General features: G+C 41.7%; 1 protein-coding gene across 7 annotated transcripts in view; it reads left to right on the plus strand.

Moving 5' to 3' along the window:
* Window positions 1–16230, plus strand: part of PTK2B (protein tyrosine kinase 2 beta) — a 129879-nt gene that overhangs the window by 111433 nt on the left and 2216 nt on the right. For 3 of the 7 annotated variants that reach the window (XM_058164754.1, XM_058164752.1, XM_058164753.1), the window contains exons 24-30: window positions 710–835; window positions 5752–5898; window positions 6357–6395; window positions 9063–9090; window positions 9892–9947; window positions 14861–15007; window positions 15834–15914. In XM_058164754.1, the coding sequence (XP_058020737.1) occupies window positions 710–835; window positions 5752–5898; window positions 6357–6395; window positions 9063–9090; window positions 9892–9947; window positions 14861–15007; window positions 15834–15914 (624 nt within the window). The remainder of the gene's footprint in view (window positions 1–709; window positions 836–5751; window positions 5899–6356; window positions 6396–9062; window positions 9091–9891; window positions 9948–14860; window positions 15008–15833; window positions 15915–16230) is intronic. The other 4 variants (XM_058164755.1, XM_058164756.1, XM_058164757.1 and 1 more) reach the window with 4 other exon arrangements.

A 16230-nucleotide genomic window follows, 5' to 3' on the forward strand; every position in this document is an offset into this window, starting at 1 on the left:
TTGAAAGTTTGCAAATTCAAGTAGATAAATAGGTAACGTAACAGTAAAAGTGTCTTTGGACAATGCAGACTCCCTCAGCTGGGAAACAGATATGAACATCACCCACTAAAGTCGGACATGACTCAACAAGGGAAACTTTACCTTTACCTTATATAATTTGGTCTATTAATTTTGCCCATGGATTGTTGTTTTTTGTTTGTTTGTTTTTTGTGAAGAGATTTCAACATAGATATCCTTAAACCTGTTGGTATTCTTTGCTGATCTTTTGATGTTTTATTTTCACTATAAAAGGATGGCACGTATTTTTCAAGACAATTAACAAAAGGCACTACCCTGTACTTGGGAATCTCAATTTTAAACATTTAAAATGTCAATATATGTGAAATTTTAAAAGTTTTTCTTAATTTCACAATTAAGAAAAACTGGTGACAAATTAAAAAGTTAAGGTGACTTCCCTTTTATGAAGTAAAATTAAGGCACCAAACCTGATCAGGATAATTTCTGGTGCTTCTTAATGTGGGTTCTAAAATCTGTTCTGAAAATCTTAAAAAGTTTTTCTGGCAAAAATATCTAGTATTGCTTGCTAAAATATGGAACAATGTCTTATATAAGTGTTTCTGGAGTGCTTTCTCTGCTCAGTTTGTGTGCCCTACTGCTTATGCTGTGTCTATTGTTTTGTGCCTGCTGCCTTTTCCTTCCACCTTTCCAGGTGCCCGAGGGTCTGTGTGCCAGCTCACCAACGCTCACCAGCCCCATCGAGTACCCATCACCTGTCAACTCTCTGCATACCCCACCTCTCAACAGACACAATGTCTTCAAGCGCCACAGCATGAGGGTAAGACAACGCTGGCCAGCTGGCCTGAGACTCAGTCTGAAAACAAATGCAAGATGGCACCTTCAAGGCTACAAAGGTGGGGGGGAGACATTGGAGTGAGTGAGTGAGTGAGTGAGTGAGTGGAAAGCTTCGGCTGACATTGGTAGGTTGTTGTGAGACTACAAGAGTTGCAATCTCCCATACACTATGTGTTTTATATTTCCTTCAATAAATTTTCAAGAGAGTTCGCTTCAAGTTAGTAACCTGATAAAATTGATGAGCAATGTCAGCACAGTAATGAAAAGGAACTGGAATAAGAGAAAAGATGGGGTTTTTATTGATGAAATGAGAAGATATCTCCCAATTATTCTGTTTCTTAGATTTATATCCTGTCTTTTACTCAGAAGCTTAAAGTGATCTGGGTAGCAGCACCCCTTCTATTTTTCCTCATAACAACAATATTGTGAAGTATGTAGGACTGAGAGTAACTAAGTGAATTTCTGTGGCTGAAGATTTATTTATTTATTTATTTATTTATAATTTAATTTCTATACCGCCCTTCTCCCGAAGGACTCAGGGCAGTTTACAGCCATATTTAAAAATGCAAATACAAACAGCAAGTTTAAAAACAGAATTAAAAACAAATATTTAATAGGCCGAATTGAACTAAAATGGTCGTAGACCGACGTAAAACCCATTTAAAATTACAATTTAAAATACGCTTAGGCCAGTCCCGCACGATGGAATAATAAAGTCTTAAGTTCACGTTTGAAGGTCCGGAGGTCGGGGAGTTAACACAACCCCGGAGGCAGCTCATTCCAAAGGGCCGGTGCCGCCACAGAAAAGGCTCTCCCCCTGGGGGCCGCCAACCGACATTGTTTGGTCGACGGCACCCTGAGAAGGCCCACCCTGTGGGAGCGCACAGGTCATTGGGAGGCTATCAGTCGCAGAAGGTGGTCTCGTAAATGGACCCATTCTGGGAGATGGGTCTCACCATTCTGACCAATACCTTAGTTACCATCCAGAAGTGCTTGGATCTTGGCTCTTCTTGGCTCCCTTCTCAGTGGGAGAAGGCAAGTGTCACTTTAGAATCTCACACCTGATTTATTTATATTTGTATCTTAGATTTCTGAAGACCACCCAACTTCAATTTACTTAGTCCTCTCCCTCTTAGTCTTGGGCTCCCCTTCTAACTGATTTACTTTACAGAGTTATTGTAAGTTAAGATTACAATACAGTGCTAATGACATCCTGGGTTCTCTCATTTTCTGAAGACATGTCAAATTACTTGAATTCAAGTTTTACCTCACATCACTGCCAATGCTCTCAAAAATTAAATCTAAAGGCCAAATTAGATGAAATGTTTTATGGCTTAATTGGCGCACTTACAGCTCCAATGGGAGCTTTTGTTTCTATGAGGATATTTCAGTTGAGATTGCTCTTCCTCCCAAAGCTGCCCAGAATAATTAATAAAATGTATAATAACAACATTCTTCAACAACAGCAATAAAACAATAATAATAAATAAATCATCAAAAAATGGATCCCATCCTCCACCATTCCAATCTGATTTGATTCTGCCTATAGGGGAAGCTGTTAAAACTGCTTCCTATTGACCAGGAGGCTAATCTGTACAAAGGGGAAGGATATTTGCTGATTATTTTATTTTGGGAACAAATCATGTTAAAGCTACTTACATGAAATGTTTCAGTTTTTGCATTCAAAGTGAAAAGCGGTGTCCAAGGAAGCAAATTAATGTGTTGCTTGGCTTCCTGATTGGCTATTACCTTTGCTCACCGGTCCATCAGGTTCCACCATAGAGTGATTCAGAACTTTTTCTCATGATTGAAATAAATTACTGTCCACCAGCCTTTAAGCCGGCAGAAAGCTACAGTGGCATGAAAATTCCTTCTCCCATTCGTGTTCTCTGGCCTATCAAAGGCACAGTTGTGCCAAATGATGTTGCTGTTACTTATATTGTATAAAGCATGTTGATAAGAGAGACTGATGCATTCCCCTGACTTCCCTTTCCATTTACATCACTAGCTGAGATGAAAAGCATGCACTGAACAGTCATCTCTATATGATGGGAGGCAACGAGCTTTGGCAGATGATTAGATGGATGGATTTAGCTATTTGTTCCTCTCCCCAGGTTCACCATGCAACCATTCTACCATTATCACTAATCAGCTGCTTAAAGGGGAAAACCATTAATACCAGGAAAGCTAAAGGGAGCTTTAAGCTGCCTTTATGGATTGAAGATGAGATCAAGCCAACATAATGAGGAATGGCCCTAAATATTGTTCAGTTTCAGACCTTCGTCTGCTGATTTTCTCTGGAATCTAATCTCTGAAACACTGTATTTTTCACATTTAATCCCTGAGGGTTAAATGTGAAGCTCCAAGACCTGACAACCTGTCCTTCCATTGAATTATTTTAACATGCACAACTCTACACCAACGTGTAACCACAGTTATAGATTAACATATCCATTCCTGAATTTAAAAAATAGTAATTGATCCTGAGATTGGGTTATGAACAGAATTTTGTGACTCAGATGACAAAAACACAGCTTGAATTTGCACATGCTCAACTTGAGTAGAATGAATCTCCATTTGCTGTTGATGGGTTGTCAATTATCGAAATTCCCAGATGTCATATGAAAGTTGTCAGTTGCATTTGGTGCCAGTATAGTATAGAGGTTAAGCGTTGGGTTTGGGCTGGGCAACACAAGTTTAAGTCCTACTTCACTAGAGATTTCTCTGATGAATTCTTCACAGCCCAGTGTACTTCATAAGGTCATTGTTTGGGAGATACTCTCCTATGTAAGTCTTCTTGAAAAAAAAGGCAAAATATATTCATAAAATGAGTACATAAATAAGGTGCATATAGACTTTCTTCTAGCATTCAGACATTCAAGCACAGATAGATGTGGAAGCCTGAGAACAGACTTTGTCATTATCATGCTTTCCTCACCAAGACGCTCCAGTTGTTAAATAAAAAACTGTAAACCCCCCCACTCCCCGTCTCTTAAACAGAGAACCCTATGATGCACTCTGAAGTAGCTTTCCTGTTTCCTTTGTCACTTTGATAAAAGTTTCAGTCTTTCTCCAAGCTCCTAATATATGTTGCTAGGCAACAGGCAGCCTGACTCACTCCATAAACAATGACTAGATATGAGGCCAGGAAACTAGTTGGTTCCATTTTCATACAGTTTCATGCTAGGTGATACCATTCATTCACCCAAGGTCTGGCTGAGGTTCTCTAGCAACAAATTGCCAGAATATAAAAAACTCTAATAATGAAGGTGGGTGAGATGGACCGGAATGTAAGCCTTTGTGGGGTTGAAATATACAATCGGAAGCAGGCCTACATCTCTTAGATGTACAGGCAACAAATCAGTAGATGTATGTGAGAAGCTATGGTCTGGAAGGAGGACATTATCTTGCTTTGTTTTATAGCTGCTGTTGTCCTTTGTGCTACTCTTTTTACTGCTTATGCAAATGTTCTTGCCTAATTCGCTTATGTGTCTTTTTTATCAATTAGTCCTGCCTAGCCTGCTTTCATTACAGTCCTATCTATTGAGGAAGGTTCTAGAATCTTCTGTTGCCTTAGAAGTTGACATGGGGGGGGGGTGATGGTTGTGCTTGAAATTGCTATCTCTTTGCCTGTAATGTTGACCCATATAATAATAAATCTTATGTAGCCAAGATCTTCCTTTGTTCAGGAAAAAAACAATAATAAAAACAGATTAAGTCAAGAAGAGTCCTGATGAGTGAATTCATGCTAACCAAGTACAACCTTTTTCCTTTTTTCATCTCTACTCCTTCACTTACCACTGAGCCGAAGCCATCCTGTGGCTCTTGGAGACTTTCCTAGAAAAAGTTCAAGGAATCCAAGAACCTTCAGCCCAGGTTTCATTTAAGAAGTAAAAAGTGGGGTGTGCCCATAACAAAAAAAAGTGATACAACCAAACATAGGAACAAACATAATTTGAGGACTTGTCCTCAGTGCATTTCAGATTTCTTTGCTGGGCAAAATGGTTCGGCAATTAAATAGATCCAGAGCTGCATGCTGGAACATCCTTCCTCTGCAAATGGAATGACAGACGCTTTTAATCTGCTTTACTGTTAGCAATTTCCGCTGACAAACATATTTGAAGAACATTGAAATTATTTATTGAAGTACTGTTGAAGCCAATTGGCTCTGCTATTTATTTTGCGAAAGGAAAGAGCTACAGAATGCTTATAAAAGGTTGTACTCCATTTTTGTTTTGTAATGATTCCAGAATTACTTTGGATTTTAGACTAATTAAACTTTCAATGTATCCTTTAAATCCACCACCCCCCAACTCTCCCTTTTTTTCTTAAATTCCAAAAGTCATATCAATCTTAAGCTTAGCCATGTTATGGTCCCTGTAAAAGCTACTCAGCAAATTCTTCCTCCCCCTTCACATCAACACTCAATGATGGCTATCTAGAACTGTAAGTTGTCCCTCATCCCTCTGAGGGCCCAAACCTCTGCAGTGATATACCCTTAGGCTTCTCTCTCTCTCTCTCTCTCTCTCTCCCTCCCTCTCTCCCTCTCTCTCTCTCTCTCTCTCTTTCTCTCTCTGTCTGTCTCTCTCTCAGCTGCAAAAATGTTGATGACCACTAGATAGCAGCAAAGAAATACAGAAAGATCTGTATCTCTGCTACCATGTAGTGGTCATCAACATTGTTGCATCCCAAATATGGTAGCCTGAATGATCTTTCTATCTCAGGCAACCCATCCCTGAAATTCATATCAAAATCGTATCTCATCACTTTAACTTCTGGCTCATTTGTGTCCCAATCCTTAAGGTAATATGTAGGACTGGTAACCAAGTAGAGATTTGGAATTGCTATCTTAGGGGGAAAAAAGCCTCTCACTTTCCATTCTTTTCCTTCTTTTCTAAGGAGGAGGATTTCCTTAGGCCAAGTAGCCGGGAAGAAGCCCAGAAACTGTGGGAGATGGAACGAGCTAAAATGCGTCAGCTCCTCGATAAACAGCAGAAGCAGATGGTGGAGGACTATCAGTGGCTTCGGCAGGAAGAAAAAGCTTTGGTCAGTGAGTGAAGGAAGCAGAACAGAACCGTTGGGATAATAAGATTTGTTACCTTCCAGCTATCTTATTAAATTCAGGGAAGGCTGTTTCACGTATCACGGTCCTTTTGTTGCTTCTGGTAGAAACCAAAAGGGATTGGATGGGAGAGTTATACAATACTGAAAAACCAGCCCAAGGGTCCATATGGAGAAGCTTAAAATAGCTAGTGTGGAACTGCTTAAGAGCATTTTCTTTTCTTTTTGTACATAAGCCTGCTAGGGGTTCCAGTTATTTAAACTGAGATTTAACATTTCTTTAAATGAGTTCTCTTGGGTTGAAAGCTGAGTTTTGCCAGTTTAGGTGCTCCAGGTTTCACCTTGGGTGAAGGTGTTATTTCTTCATTCAGTGCATCACTCAAAATATTTGGTTTTACTATTATTATTATTATTATTGATTTTGCCCCTCTTCTCTGTCACAGGACCCCATGGCTTCTGTGAAGAGCAATTCTAACCCCCCAGTAAGTTTACTCAAAGGGCCACCTTCCCTGGCATTACGGCCCAACTCTCTGCTCTCTACACTCTTTCGTAGCCTTTATCTCTTCTGCTGACAATTTCAAAACCAGATAAAGTCTGAAAAACAATCATAGAAATTAGCCAGTGGCTGAATCAAATTATCATGGGTATAAAATGCAACAGAATATCCAAGCAAATTATTTTCACACAAAACAACCCCAGGGTGTTTATTATTTTAATTCAGCAGCAGGGTCTCCTTCTCTTCATTTCCCTGATTTGGAAGTGTGTTTTCCCAAACTATGAGCACCTAAATTAAAAAAATAATAGTGCACTTTTTCACAGGTCTTAACTTTTTTCACGATTGGACAGTAGGTTGGTGAGAAGGTTGCAGGTCTGGAAGTATATAAATAATTAATATAAGGATGCAGGTTTGGAATATATAAGTAAACCATTAATATATTAAGTGATATTAGACTTGCTTTTATGCGGAACTGCGGTTTTTAGGATAAATGTTTGTGAAAGTATACACTTTTTGCCATTTTTGCCAAAAATAATCTGCAAATTGATATGCAGTGTAATGAAGCAAATCTATGACTGAAAGTATAAAACTAAGTTGTTATTAAATGGGGCACAAATATTGTTCTGTGTGGTTTGCTTTTCATGATGCCCATGATCTGTTCCTCAATTTTTATTGTTTCTCACTTTTAAGCCACCTTAGAATTGTTTGGAGTTGGGCAGCCTTTAAATTAATTACCGTATATACTCGAGTATAAGCCGAGTTTTTCAGCACGTTTTTTGTGCTGAAAAACGTCCCCTCGGCTTATACTCGGGTCTATACGGCTTATACTCGAGTTTTTTTTTAAGCCTCGGCTTATACTCGAGTATATACGGCTTATACTCGAGTTTTTTTTTTCTTTTTCACATTTTGCGGACGGAAGCCCTGCCGGTGCAGTGAGAGGCGGGCGGGAGCCGCCAGCCTTCTCAGCTGAGGGAGGGAGGGTTTCCCCAACCGGTAGGTGCCTCATTTCCCACCCTCGGCTTATACTCGAGTCCCCAGTTTACCCCGGTTTTTGGGGTAAAATTGGGGACCTCGGCTTATACTCGGATCGGCTTATATTCGAGTATATACGGTAATTTAATTAAACAGGGAAATCTAATGACTGCTGTCCTTTACTTGTTCTTTACGGTAGAACAGTAAGGATAGACCACTTGCTAGCTATACTGTAGTTTTCAAGGACAGAATAGGAAATTGGGGATGATCGGAGCATAGTTTATATTGGTTTACTTTTCCACCAGCTCACAGATCAGAAAATAACATCATGCCTTGCGCAATCTTCCCAGATCAATATGGAGTCTGATTTTTTCTCTCTCTCTAAACTTTCTGGAGAATTAGTTTTTAGAATCAGGTTTTCAACCAGCTCCTCCTAAGAACCAATGGCTTTTGTCCCAATTTGGCACTCTTTTCAACTGTCCCTCAAACTTTCTTTAAGTTCCCCCATAAATTATCTAGATTATAGTTCAGACAAGTCTGTGCACAAGTCCTAAGATAACATTTTTGTGAAATAAGTCACAAATAGTCCCTCACTTACAACCATTCATTTAATAGCTGCTTTTCATACTTATGACTGTTGCAGCCTCCCCATGGTCACATGATCAAAATTTGGGTGCCTGGCAATTGGTATGTATTTCTGACAGTTTTCACTGTTCTGAAGTCATATGACCACCATTTGTAACCTTCCCAGGCAGCTTCTGACAAGCAAAGTCAATGAGGGAAACCAGAGACACTTAATGACCTCATGATTCAATTAACAGCTGCAGTAATTCTCTTAATGACTGTGACAAAAAAATCACAAAATGGGGCAAAACTCACTTAACTGTCTTGCTTAGCAGCAGAAATTTTGGCTCAGTTGTGGTTGTCAGTCGAGGACTGCCTATATTGACTTTATTTTTAAATAGCCTTTTCTTTCAGTTTTGTTCCTAATACTACGTTTTTTTCCCCTAGATTGACAGTTCACAATCTCACCTAAGACTTGTTACATGTAATGGACTCTCCTTTATCCCTCCATATTTTACTGCCAAACCACCATTTGCTGTTATTCAGTGTTTCTAACCTTGGCAACTTAAAGGTGCCTGGACTTCAACTCCCAGAATTCCCCAGTTGCTATGAGTTTGGGCAATTGAAGTCCATGCATCTTAAAGGTTGCCAGGATTGAGAAACAATGCTATAGTTCCTAGAACTCCCCATTTCTTTTGAGGGTAGACCTTGAGGCTTCGGTACAATTGTAGTTCTTTACTGAAGCATCGTTATGCTGCTATTTTGGGAGCTGTGGGGCTTTGCTTGACTTTCTTATCTTCCTTCTCTCCAACATCAATTTTGCAGTTGTTTGTGTGATCCTTCCTTTATCCTCCAATGGAGGAAAAGGAAAGCTCTTATTCCTGATGCAAAAAAAATGAGTTCCAGTCGATAATAAAAGAGGGGTCCAGACAACTGCCTAGAAGTGTGTGATCTGTCCCACTGATGTTTCAAACTTCCAACTGAGTTCTCTGCTTGGTGGACTAGAACTTCAATCCTTGAAAAGCTGGAGCTTCCTTTTGAAGTTGAAGCCTTTGTGTAGCATTTTGCTGCAGGTGTCAAAGGGTTTATAGATTTTGTTTTGTTTTATTCTTTTCAGAAACTGCCAGAGAAGGAAACGAGCTACAGTGAGTATCTCTCCCAAGCTGATTGCTCTTCACAAATTATTGTTACCTATTCTTCTTATCTATTCTCCATTGATTCTGTGTATTTTGCCTCTCCTTCTGTACAATGAAGGATGTTTACCCATTATGCCAGTGGTTTTCAAATTTGACAACTTTAAAATATGGGAATATAAGCTAGGGGATTCGGAGAGTTGAAGCCCACTCATCTTAAAAGTTGCCAAATTTGAAATACACTGTTCTATGGACAGTGGGTAAGAGATGCTGAGCTTGTCGATCGAAAGGTCGTTAGTTTAGCAGTTCGAATCCCTAGTGCTCTGTAACAGGGTGAGCTCCTGTTACTTGTCCCAGCTTCTGCCAACCTAGCAGTTTGAAAGCCCATAAAAAATGCAAGTAGAAAAATAGGGGCCACCTTTGGTGGGAAGGTAACAGCGTTCTGTGCACCTTCGGCATTGAGTCATGCTGGCCACATGACCACGGAGACGTCTTTGGACAGTGCTGGCTCTTCGGCTTTAAAACAGAGCTAAACACCACCCCCTAGAGTTGGGAACGATTAGCATATAAGTGCAAGGGGAATCTTTACCTTTACCTTATGGGCTGTAAAATGTAATATATGTGTAAATATAATCTATTAGCTGACTGATTAAAAACAGGAGGATGTTTTCTTTTTAAAGAAATCTTTCATCACTTCATGGCTGATGCTACAATGTTATTGATGATGATATTATTATTATTATTATTATTAATAATAATAATAATAATAATAATAATAATAATAATAATAATTTCTTTTGTTTCTCTTTATTGATGGCTTAGCTGAATTTACAGGACCACCCAAAAAACCACCCAGGCTTGGACCACAGGTACATAATTTAACTTTATTTTTAACTATCTATGTCTTCTTAATCTGAAGCCAGAAATCAAGCAGTTCATGCAACAGATCGGGTGTGATTGTCCACTTGCATTAATTGATCTATTCTCATACTGGGAAGAAAGATGAGGAAATTCCCATTGGGAAAGAATACATTCCTTCCCCCCCCCCAAAAAAAATTAGTTTCCAATTGTTAGTAACTAGGATGACAGGTTCCTTTTGTTACTATAACCTTACAATAAAGTATCAATATTCATTTTTTTTGTTTCCTGGTCTGGACTACCTCGAAGGGTTGACATCAGTGATAGGATGCAAAAAAATTTACTACCAGTTCTGTGGGCGTGGCTTGGTGGGTGTGGAATGCCTTGGTGGACATGGCAGGGAAAGGATACTGTAAAATCTCCATTCCCTCCCCACTCTAGGGGAAGGTTACTGCAAAATCCCCATTTCCGACCAATCAGCTGGGACTCAGGAGGCAGAGAATAGAGGGGGCAAGGCCAATCAGAGGTGGTATTTATTTATTTATTTTTTATTTATTTATTAATTAAACTTTTATACCGCCCTTCTCCCGAAGGACTCAGGGCGGTGTACAGCCTTCATTTAAAACAGTTAATATACATATTAAAATAACAATTAAAAAACTTATTCAATAAAAGGCCGAAATTAAAACCGTCCAATTGACCATATAAAATACCCAGTAAAATTACCATTAAAAATTAAAAATTAAAAATTTAGAATTTAAAAATCAGGCCAGTCCCGCTTGTATAAATAAATAAGTTTTCAGTTCCCGGCGAAAGGTCCGAAGGTCAGGCAATTGGCGTAAACCGGGGGAAAGTTCGTTCCAGAGGGTAGGTGCTCCCACAGAGAAGGACCTTCCCCTGGGGGCCGCCAGCCGACACTGCTTGGCGGACGGCACCCTGAGAAGACCCTCTCTGTGAGAGCGTATGGGTCGGTGGGAGGCATGTGGAAACAGCAGGCGGTCCCGTAAGTACCCGGGCCCTAAGCCATGGAGCGCTTTGAAGGTGGTAACCAAAACCTTGAAGCGCACCCGGAAGACCACAGGTAGCCAGTGCAGACTGCGCAGGAGTGGTGTTACCCGGGAGCAACGTGGTGCTCCCTCAATCACCCGCGCAGCTGCATTCTGGACTAACTGAAGTCTCCAGGTACACTTCAAGGGTAACCCCATGTAGAGGGCATTGCAATAATCCAGTCAAGAAGTGACGAGAGCATGAGTGACCATGCATAAGGCATCCCGGTCAAGAAAGGGGCGCAACTGGCGGACCAGGCGAACCTGGTAAAAAGCTCTCCTGGAGACGGCCGTCAAGTGGTCTTCAAATGACAGCCGTCCATCCAGGAGAACGCCCAAGTTGCACACCCTTTCCGTTGGGGCCAGTGACTCGCCCCCAACAGTCAGCCGCGGTTACAGCTAACTGTACCGGGATGCCGGCATCCACAGCCACTCCGTCTTGGATGGATTGAGTCTGAGTCTGTTTCTCCCCATCCAGACCCGTACGGCCTCCAAACAACGGGACAGCACTTCGACAGCTTCGCTGGGGTGGCCTGGGGTGGAAAAGTACAGCTGAGTATCATCAGCGTACAGATGATAACTCACCCCAAAGCCACTGATGACCTCGCCCAACGGCTTCATGTAGATGTTGAACAGGAGAGGCGAGAGAATCGACCCCTGCGGCACCCCACAAGTGAGGCGCCTTGCGGCCGATCTCTGCCCCCCTGTCAACACCGTCTGCGACCGGTCGGAGAGGTAGGAGGAGAACCACCGATAAACGGTGCCTCCCACTCCCAACCCCTCCAACCGGCGCAGCAGGATACCATGGTCGATGGTATCAAAAGCCGATGAGAGATCCAACAGGACCAGGGCAGAGGAGCAACCCCTATCCCTGGCCCTCCAGAGGTCATCCACCAACGCGACCAAAGCTGTCTCCGTATATACCCGGCCGGAAGCCGGACTGGAACGGGTCTAGATAGACAGCTTCCTCCAGGTACTGAGGGAACTGCCGTGCCACCACACTCTCTACAACCTTCGCCACAAAGCGAAGGTTGGAGACTGGACGATAATTACCCAAAATAGCTGGGTCCAGGGAAGGCTTCTTGAGGAGGGGTCTCACCACCGCCTCTTTCAAGGCGGCGGGAAAGACCCCCTCCATCAAAGAAGCATTTATAATACCCCGGAGCCAGCCTCGTGTCACATCCTGAGTGGCCAGCACCAGCCAGGAGGGGCACGGGTCCAGTAAACATGTAGTGGCATGCAGCCTCCCCAGCAACCTGTCCACGTCCTCAGGAGCCACAGAATCAAACTCATCCCAAACAACATCAACAAGACGAGCCTCAGTCATCTCATCCGGATCATCGCAATCTTGGTCCAAGCTATCCCAAAGCTGAGCGATTTTATCGTATAGATAACCGCTAAACTCCTCGGCACGTCCCTGCAAGGGGTCATCCCGTCCCCCCTGGTGAAGGAGGAAACAGGTCACCCAAAACAGGGCGGCCGGGCGGTTATCTGCCGACGCAATGAGGGAGGAGGCGTAAGAACGCCTCACCACCCTCAGTGCCACTAGGTAGGTCTAGGTAGGAATTTACCGATTCTACGAGCTACCAGTTCTCCAGAACTGGTCAGAACCTGCTGAATACCATCTCTGGTTGACATCAAACTTGCAAGTTGGAAAGTGATTTCCCCCTCCTTATGTCAAGTCCTGGGGAAATCAGGAAATCCAGGCAGTTCAAATGAGTATAAAGATTTATTGCAAGCTTAAGCCCTCTACAAGAATCTGAACTACTAATGATCCAAGCAATTTGGTGGTAGATAAGAATCAAAGGAATTCAAGATGGGCTAGACTTAGATCCCTTGTGGGCACGAAGAGACTCATAACTGATAACGCATTTGGTAACCCTCCCTCAGGTTCACCTCCTGGTCACCTCCTTCATCCTGCCTTTACATTCTAGAGAACTAGAAATTAATTTTGAAATTCTTTCTCAAATTGCATATCTGGTTTGGACTCAGACGTCATCTATCAGATATTGCCCAGGCTGCCATTCTTTCTCCTCCCTCTCCAGGTTATTCACAGACCATTACATGTACAGTCCCAGCCTTGTTTCTCTATCAGTGTAACACAGAGGCCAAACATAACAGATAACAGAAAGATTTCAGAGAGGAGCCTTGCACTGTGAATTGATGCTAAAAAGCTCCCTTCCTTGAATTGTTGAAAAGCACAGTGTAATGGTATGTGACCTTAGGAGATGGGGTGAAAAGGTGCTGCTTAGCCTTAGGGGACAGCCAAATAAGAGACAGCATAGGTGCATAGTAGTAGACAAAGAGGCTTCAGAGGGACCCTCCCTAGTTTTCAAGGCTGTAAAGGTGACGGTGGGAGAAGATCTCCTTTCAGATTTACAAGATTCTGGTAATGTAGCTTTACAATAAAGTAGAATTCATTTTCTGGTTGTGTTTCCTTTCTGGTCTACCTGGTAAGGCTGATGTATCCCAATGAGAAGCTCAGCATGGTCACTGTCCTTGCTTTCGCTGTGTATCTCCATATTTGTTTGTGGTGATGTCTGTGTAGTTTTGCTGACCGTTCCAGAGGAAGTGTCTTGTGCATACACAGCCTATGGAAGCATTCAAAGCACTTGCTGCTACACTTGCAGAGAACACAACTCCTTCCAAGTTTTGAGAATGGGCCCTCTCTCATATGCATATTTTGGGCGTATTTTGTTTTATGCACTTTTTTTCTTTGTTTCTGTTTTTGTGTTATATATTTTTTTCTTGAATCTGTATTTTCATCTGGGAAATAAATAAAAAATTATACAGAGAGAAAGAGAGGACTCTCTCTTTATGCCAAAAATCCTTGCAAAGTGCCCATTCCAGTGTTTCACCCAAGCTGTTGTGACCCAGGCCCAAGTAGGTAGTAGGAAACTCAGTCAGTGAAAAAACAAACAGCTCAGAATTACTTCATTCCCAGCGTCGTTCAACTAATTAAAGCAAATTCCTCCCAACACAAATTCCTCAGTCTTATCGCAAACGGTCCAATTAGGCAAACTGCCAAAGGCCTTTCTTGGCAAACGTTCAGAAGTCACCAATACAAAAATAAATGCAAGACAAAGCTACCACTGCCCTGTACACCGCCCTGAGTCTTCGGAGAAGGGCGGTATAAAAATTTGAACAATAAATAAATAAATAAATAAATAAATACCAACGTTTTTTTCCAGCAAAGCCCAAACACCGTTGCTGGTCTGTTTTAAGCCTTATGGGAGAGGCCAATCATCTCTTGGCCAGTTGTCCACTTTGCTTGAGCTGCTCTTGCCTTCTGGCAGCTCTTCTCATGCATGCATTAGGAACAGGCTCTTCCTGTTCCTCTGCCTCACTACTATCAGTCTCTGGAGGCTCTGGAGTCCACACCTCACTCCCCGATGGCCCTGGCCCCACCTCAGCATCATCACTGTCCGACTCTGTTGCCAGCTCCACAGGCTGCTGGCAGACCCAACACAAGCTTAGTGAGCCCTGAAAAAAACTGCTGCAGAAATGGGCTACCAGAGCAAGTGAAATTAGCATGCTTGGAGGAACCTCAGAATTGATAAAAGTCCAGTAGAATCTTTAAAAATCTGTACATGTAAAGGGAAAAAATAAAAATCCTGGCGGATGGTATTGAGTAGGCTTAGTCGTATGGATATCAGTTAGAAATGAAATACAGACTTCATTCTGGTAGATGTTCTGTTGCATTTCTAATTGTTATTTTATGTCACTTTGGAAGCCTTCCAAAATCCAAAATCCACATTACATGGTAATAAAATAAAAGTAAAAAGGGTGATTAACAAGAATGATAAGTAATAATGAAGAGGAATGCTTCTGGGTTGGGGAATGCTTATTGGAGAATAACTGCGCACCCCCTTTTTCAGATGTCCCTGCAGCCGACTCCCACAGCCAATCTCGATCGAACAGATGATCCTGTTTACAGTGATGTGATGGGGCTGGTGAAGGCTGTCTTGCGGTTGAAGAATGAAGTCAGCAACCATCCACCTGAGCGATATATTCTGGTTGTTAAGGTATGTGCTTTTATTTGAACCAACCCTGAACAAGTTCTCAGAATGGTATATGGAAAGGAAAGAAAGCAGTGCGAAGTATAACACAAACATGAGACTGTCCTCAAGTAGAAACCAATCTAAGCCCATACAATGAGAGAGTCCAGAATGAACAGGAAGGAACAAACAAAGGATCCAGTTGTTGGGACTAAGTAGCAAGCAGCTGCCACAGTAGTCTGCTAGGATTTAGAAAGTCAGTATTATCATTTTATTAGTGTTCCTTTAGGAAGAACCAGTGAGAGTCAGCTGAGTTGAAGCATTAAGGCAATAGGGAACGTAACAGAGGACTATCAGAAGCTCAGAAAAACTGCCAGGCAAGCTGAACGTATGTTTTGGCAGAGGGGTGTCAAAATTTATTCAGGTCTCATAGCTGTGAATAACAAAACAAAATAAAAATCTAGAGCCCAAATCAAAAAGCAAAGCTGTAGTCATAGAAAATTGATGGTGTCCTAAAGAATACTTGTTTTTCAGTCTTCCACAGAACTCATAAAGTTCTCATAGGATTCTGCAAAAAACTACTCTAGATCAGGGGTCTCCAACCTTAATAACTTTAAGGCTTGTGGACGTCAACTCCCAGAGTTCCTCAGCCAGCTTTGCTGGCTGTGGAACTCTGGGAGTTGAAGTCCACAAACCTTAAAGTTACTAAGGTTGGAGACCCCTGCTCTAGATAATTCTTTTCTAGAATGTGTCTTCCATTCATGCACGTTCCCTATCTATTTAGAACCTTTATGCACAAACCAAAATAGCTAGAAGAATTTTCACATTACATTCTGACTTTTTCCTTTTGTAGGATGTGGGTCTTTCTCTTCGAAAACTCATTGGGAGTGTGGATGACATCCTTCCGGCTCTACCTGCATCCTCACGCACTGAGGTGAATCTTGCTCAACAATAAAACTTTCTGACTCCTAAGTGAGACCTTCCTTCTTAAAAATCAAGAATGATCAGAAATAGGCCTGCCAACCTAGGCTAATTTATGGCAAGAGATTTATGGCAAGAGTTATAAGAATAATTTGTTTGAAATTCTATATTGACTAGTGCAAGAACTGAGCAGAGATCAAAGGCAGTGGCAAAGAGTTTGCTTGGCCTGCAAAAGGTCCAAGATTCAATATTTGGTATCATCTCTTTAAAGAAATGTGAAAACCTTTTATCCAAGATTTGGAAAGGACTTATTCTGAGAGTCAGTAATA

The sequence above is a fragment of the Ahaetulla prasina genome, chromosome 1 (assembly GCF_028640845.1).
Source record: "Ahaetulla prasina isolate Xishuangbanna chromosome 1, ASM2864084v1, whole genome shotgun sequence".
Classification (NCBI taxonomy): domain Eukaryota; kingdom Metazoa; phylum Chordata; class Lepidosauria; order Squamata; family Colubridae; genus Ahaetulla; species Ahaetulla prasina.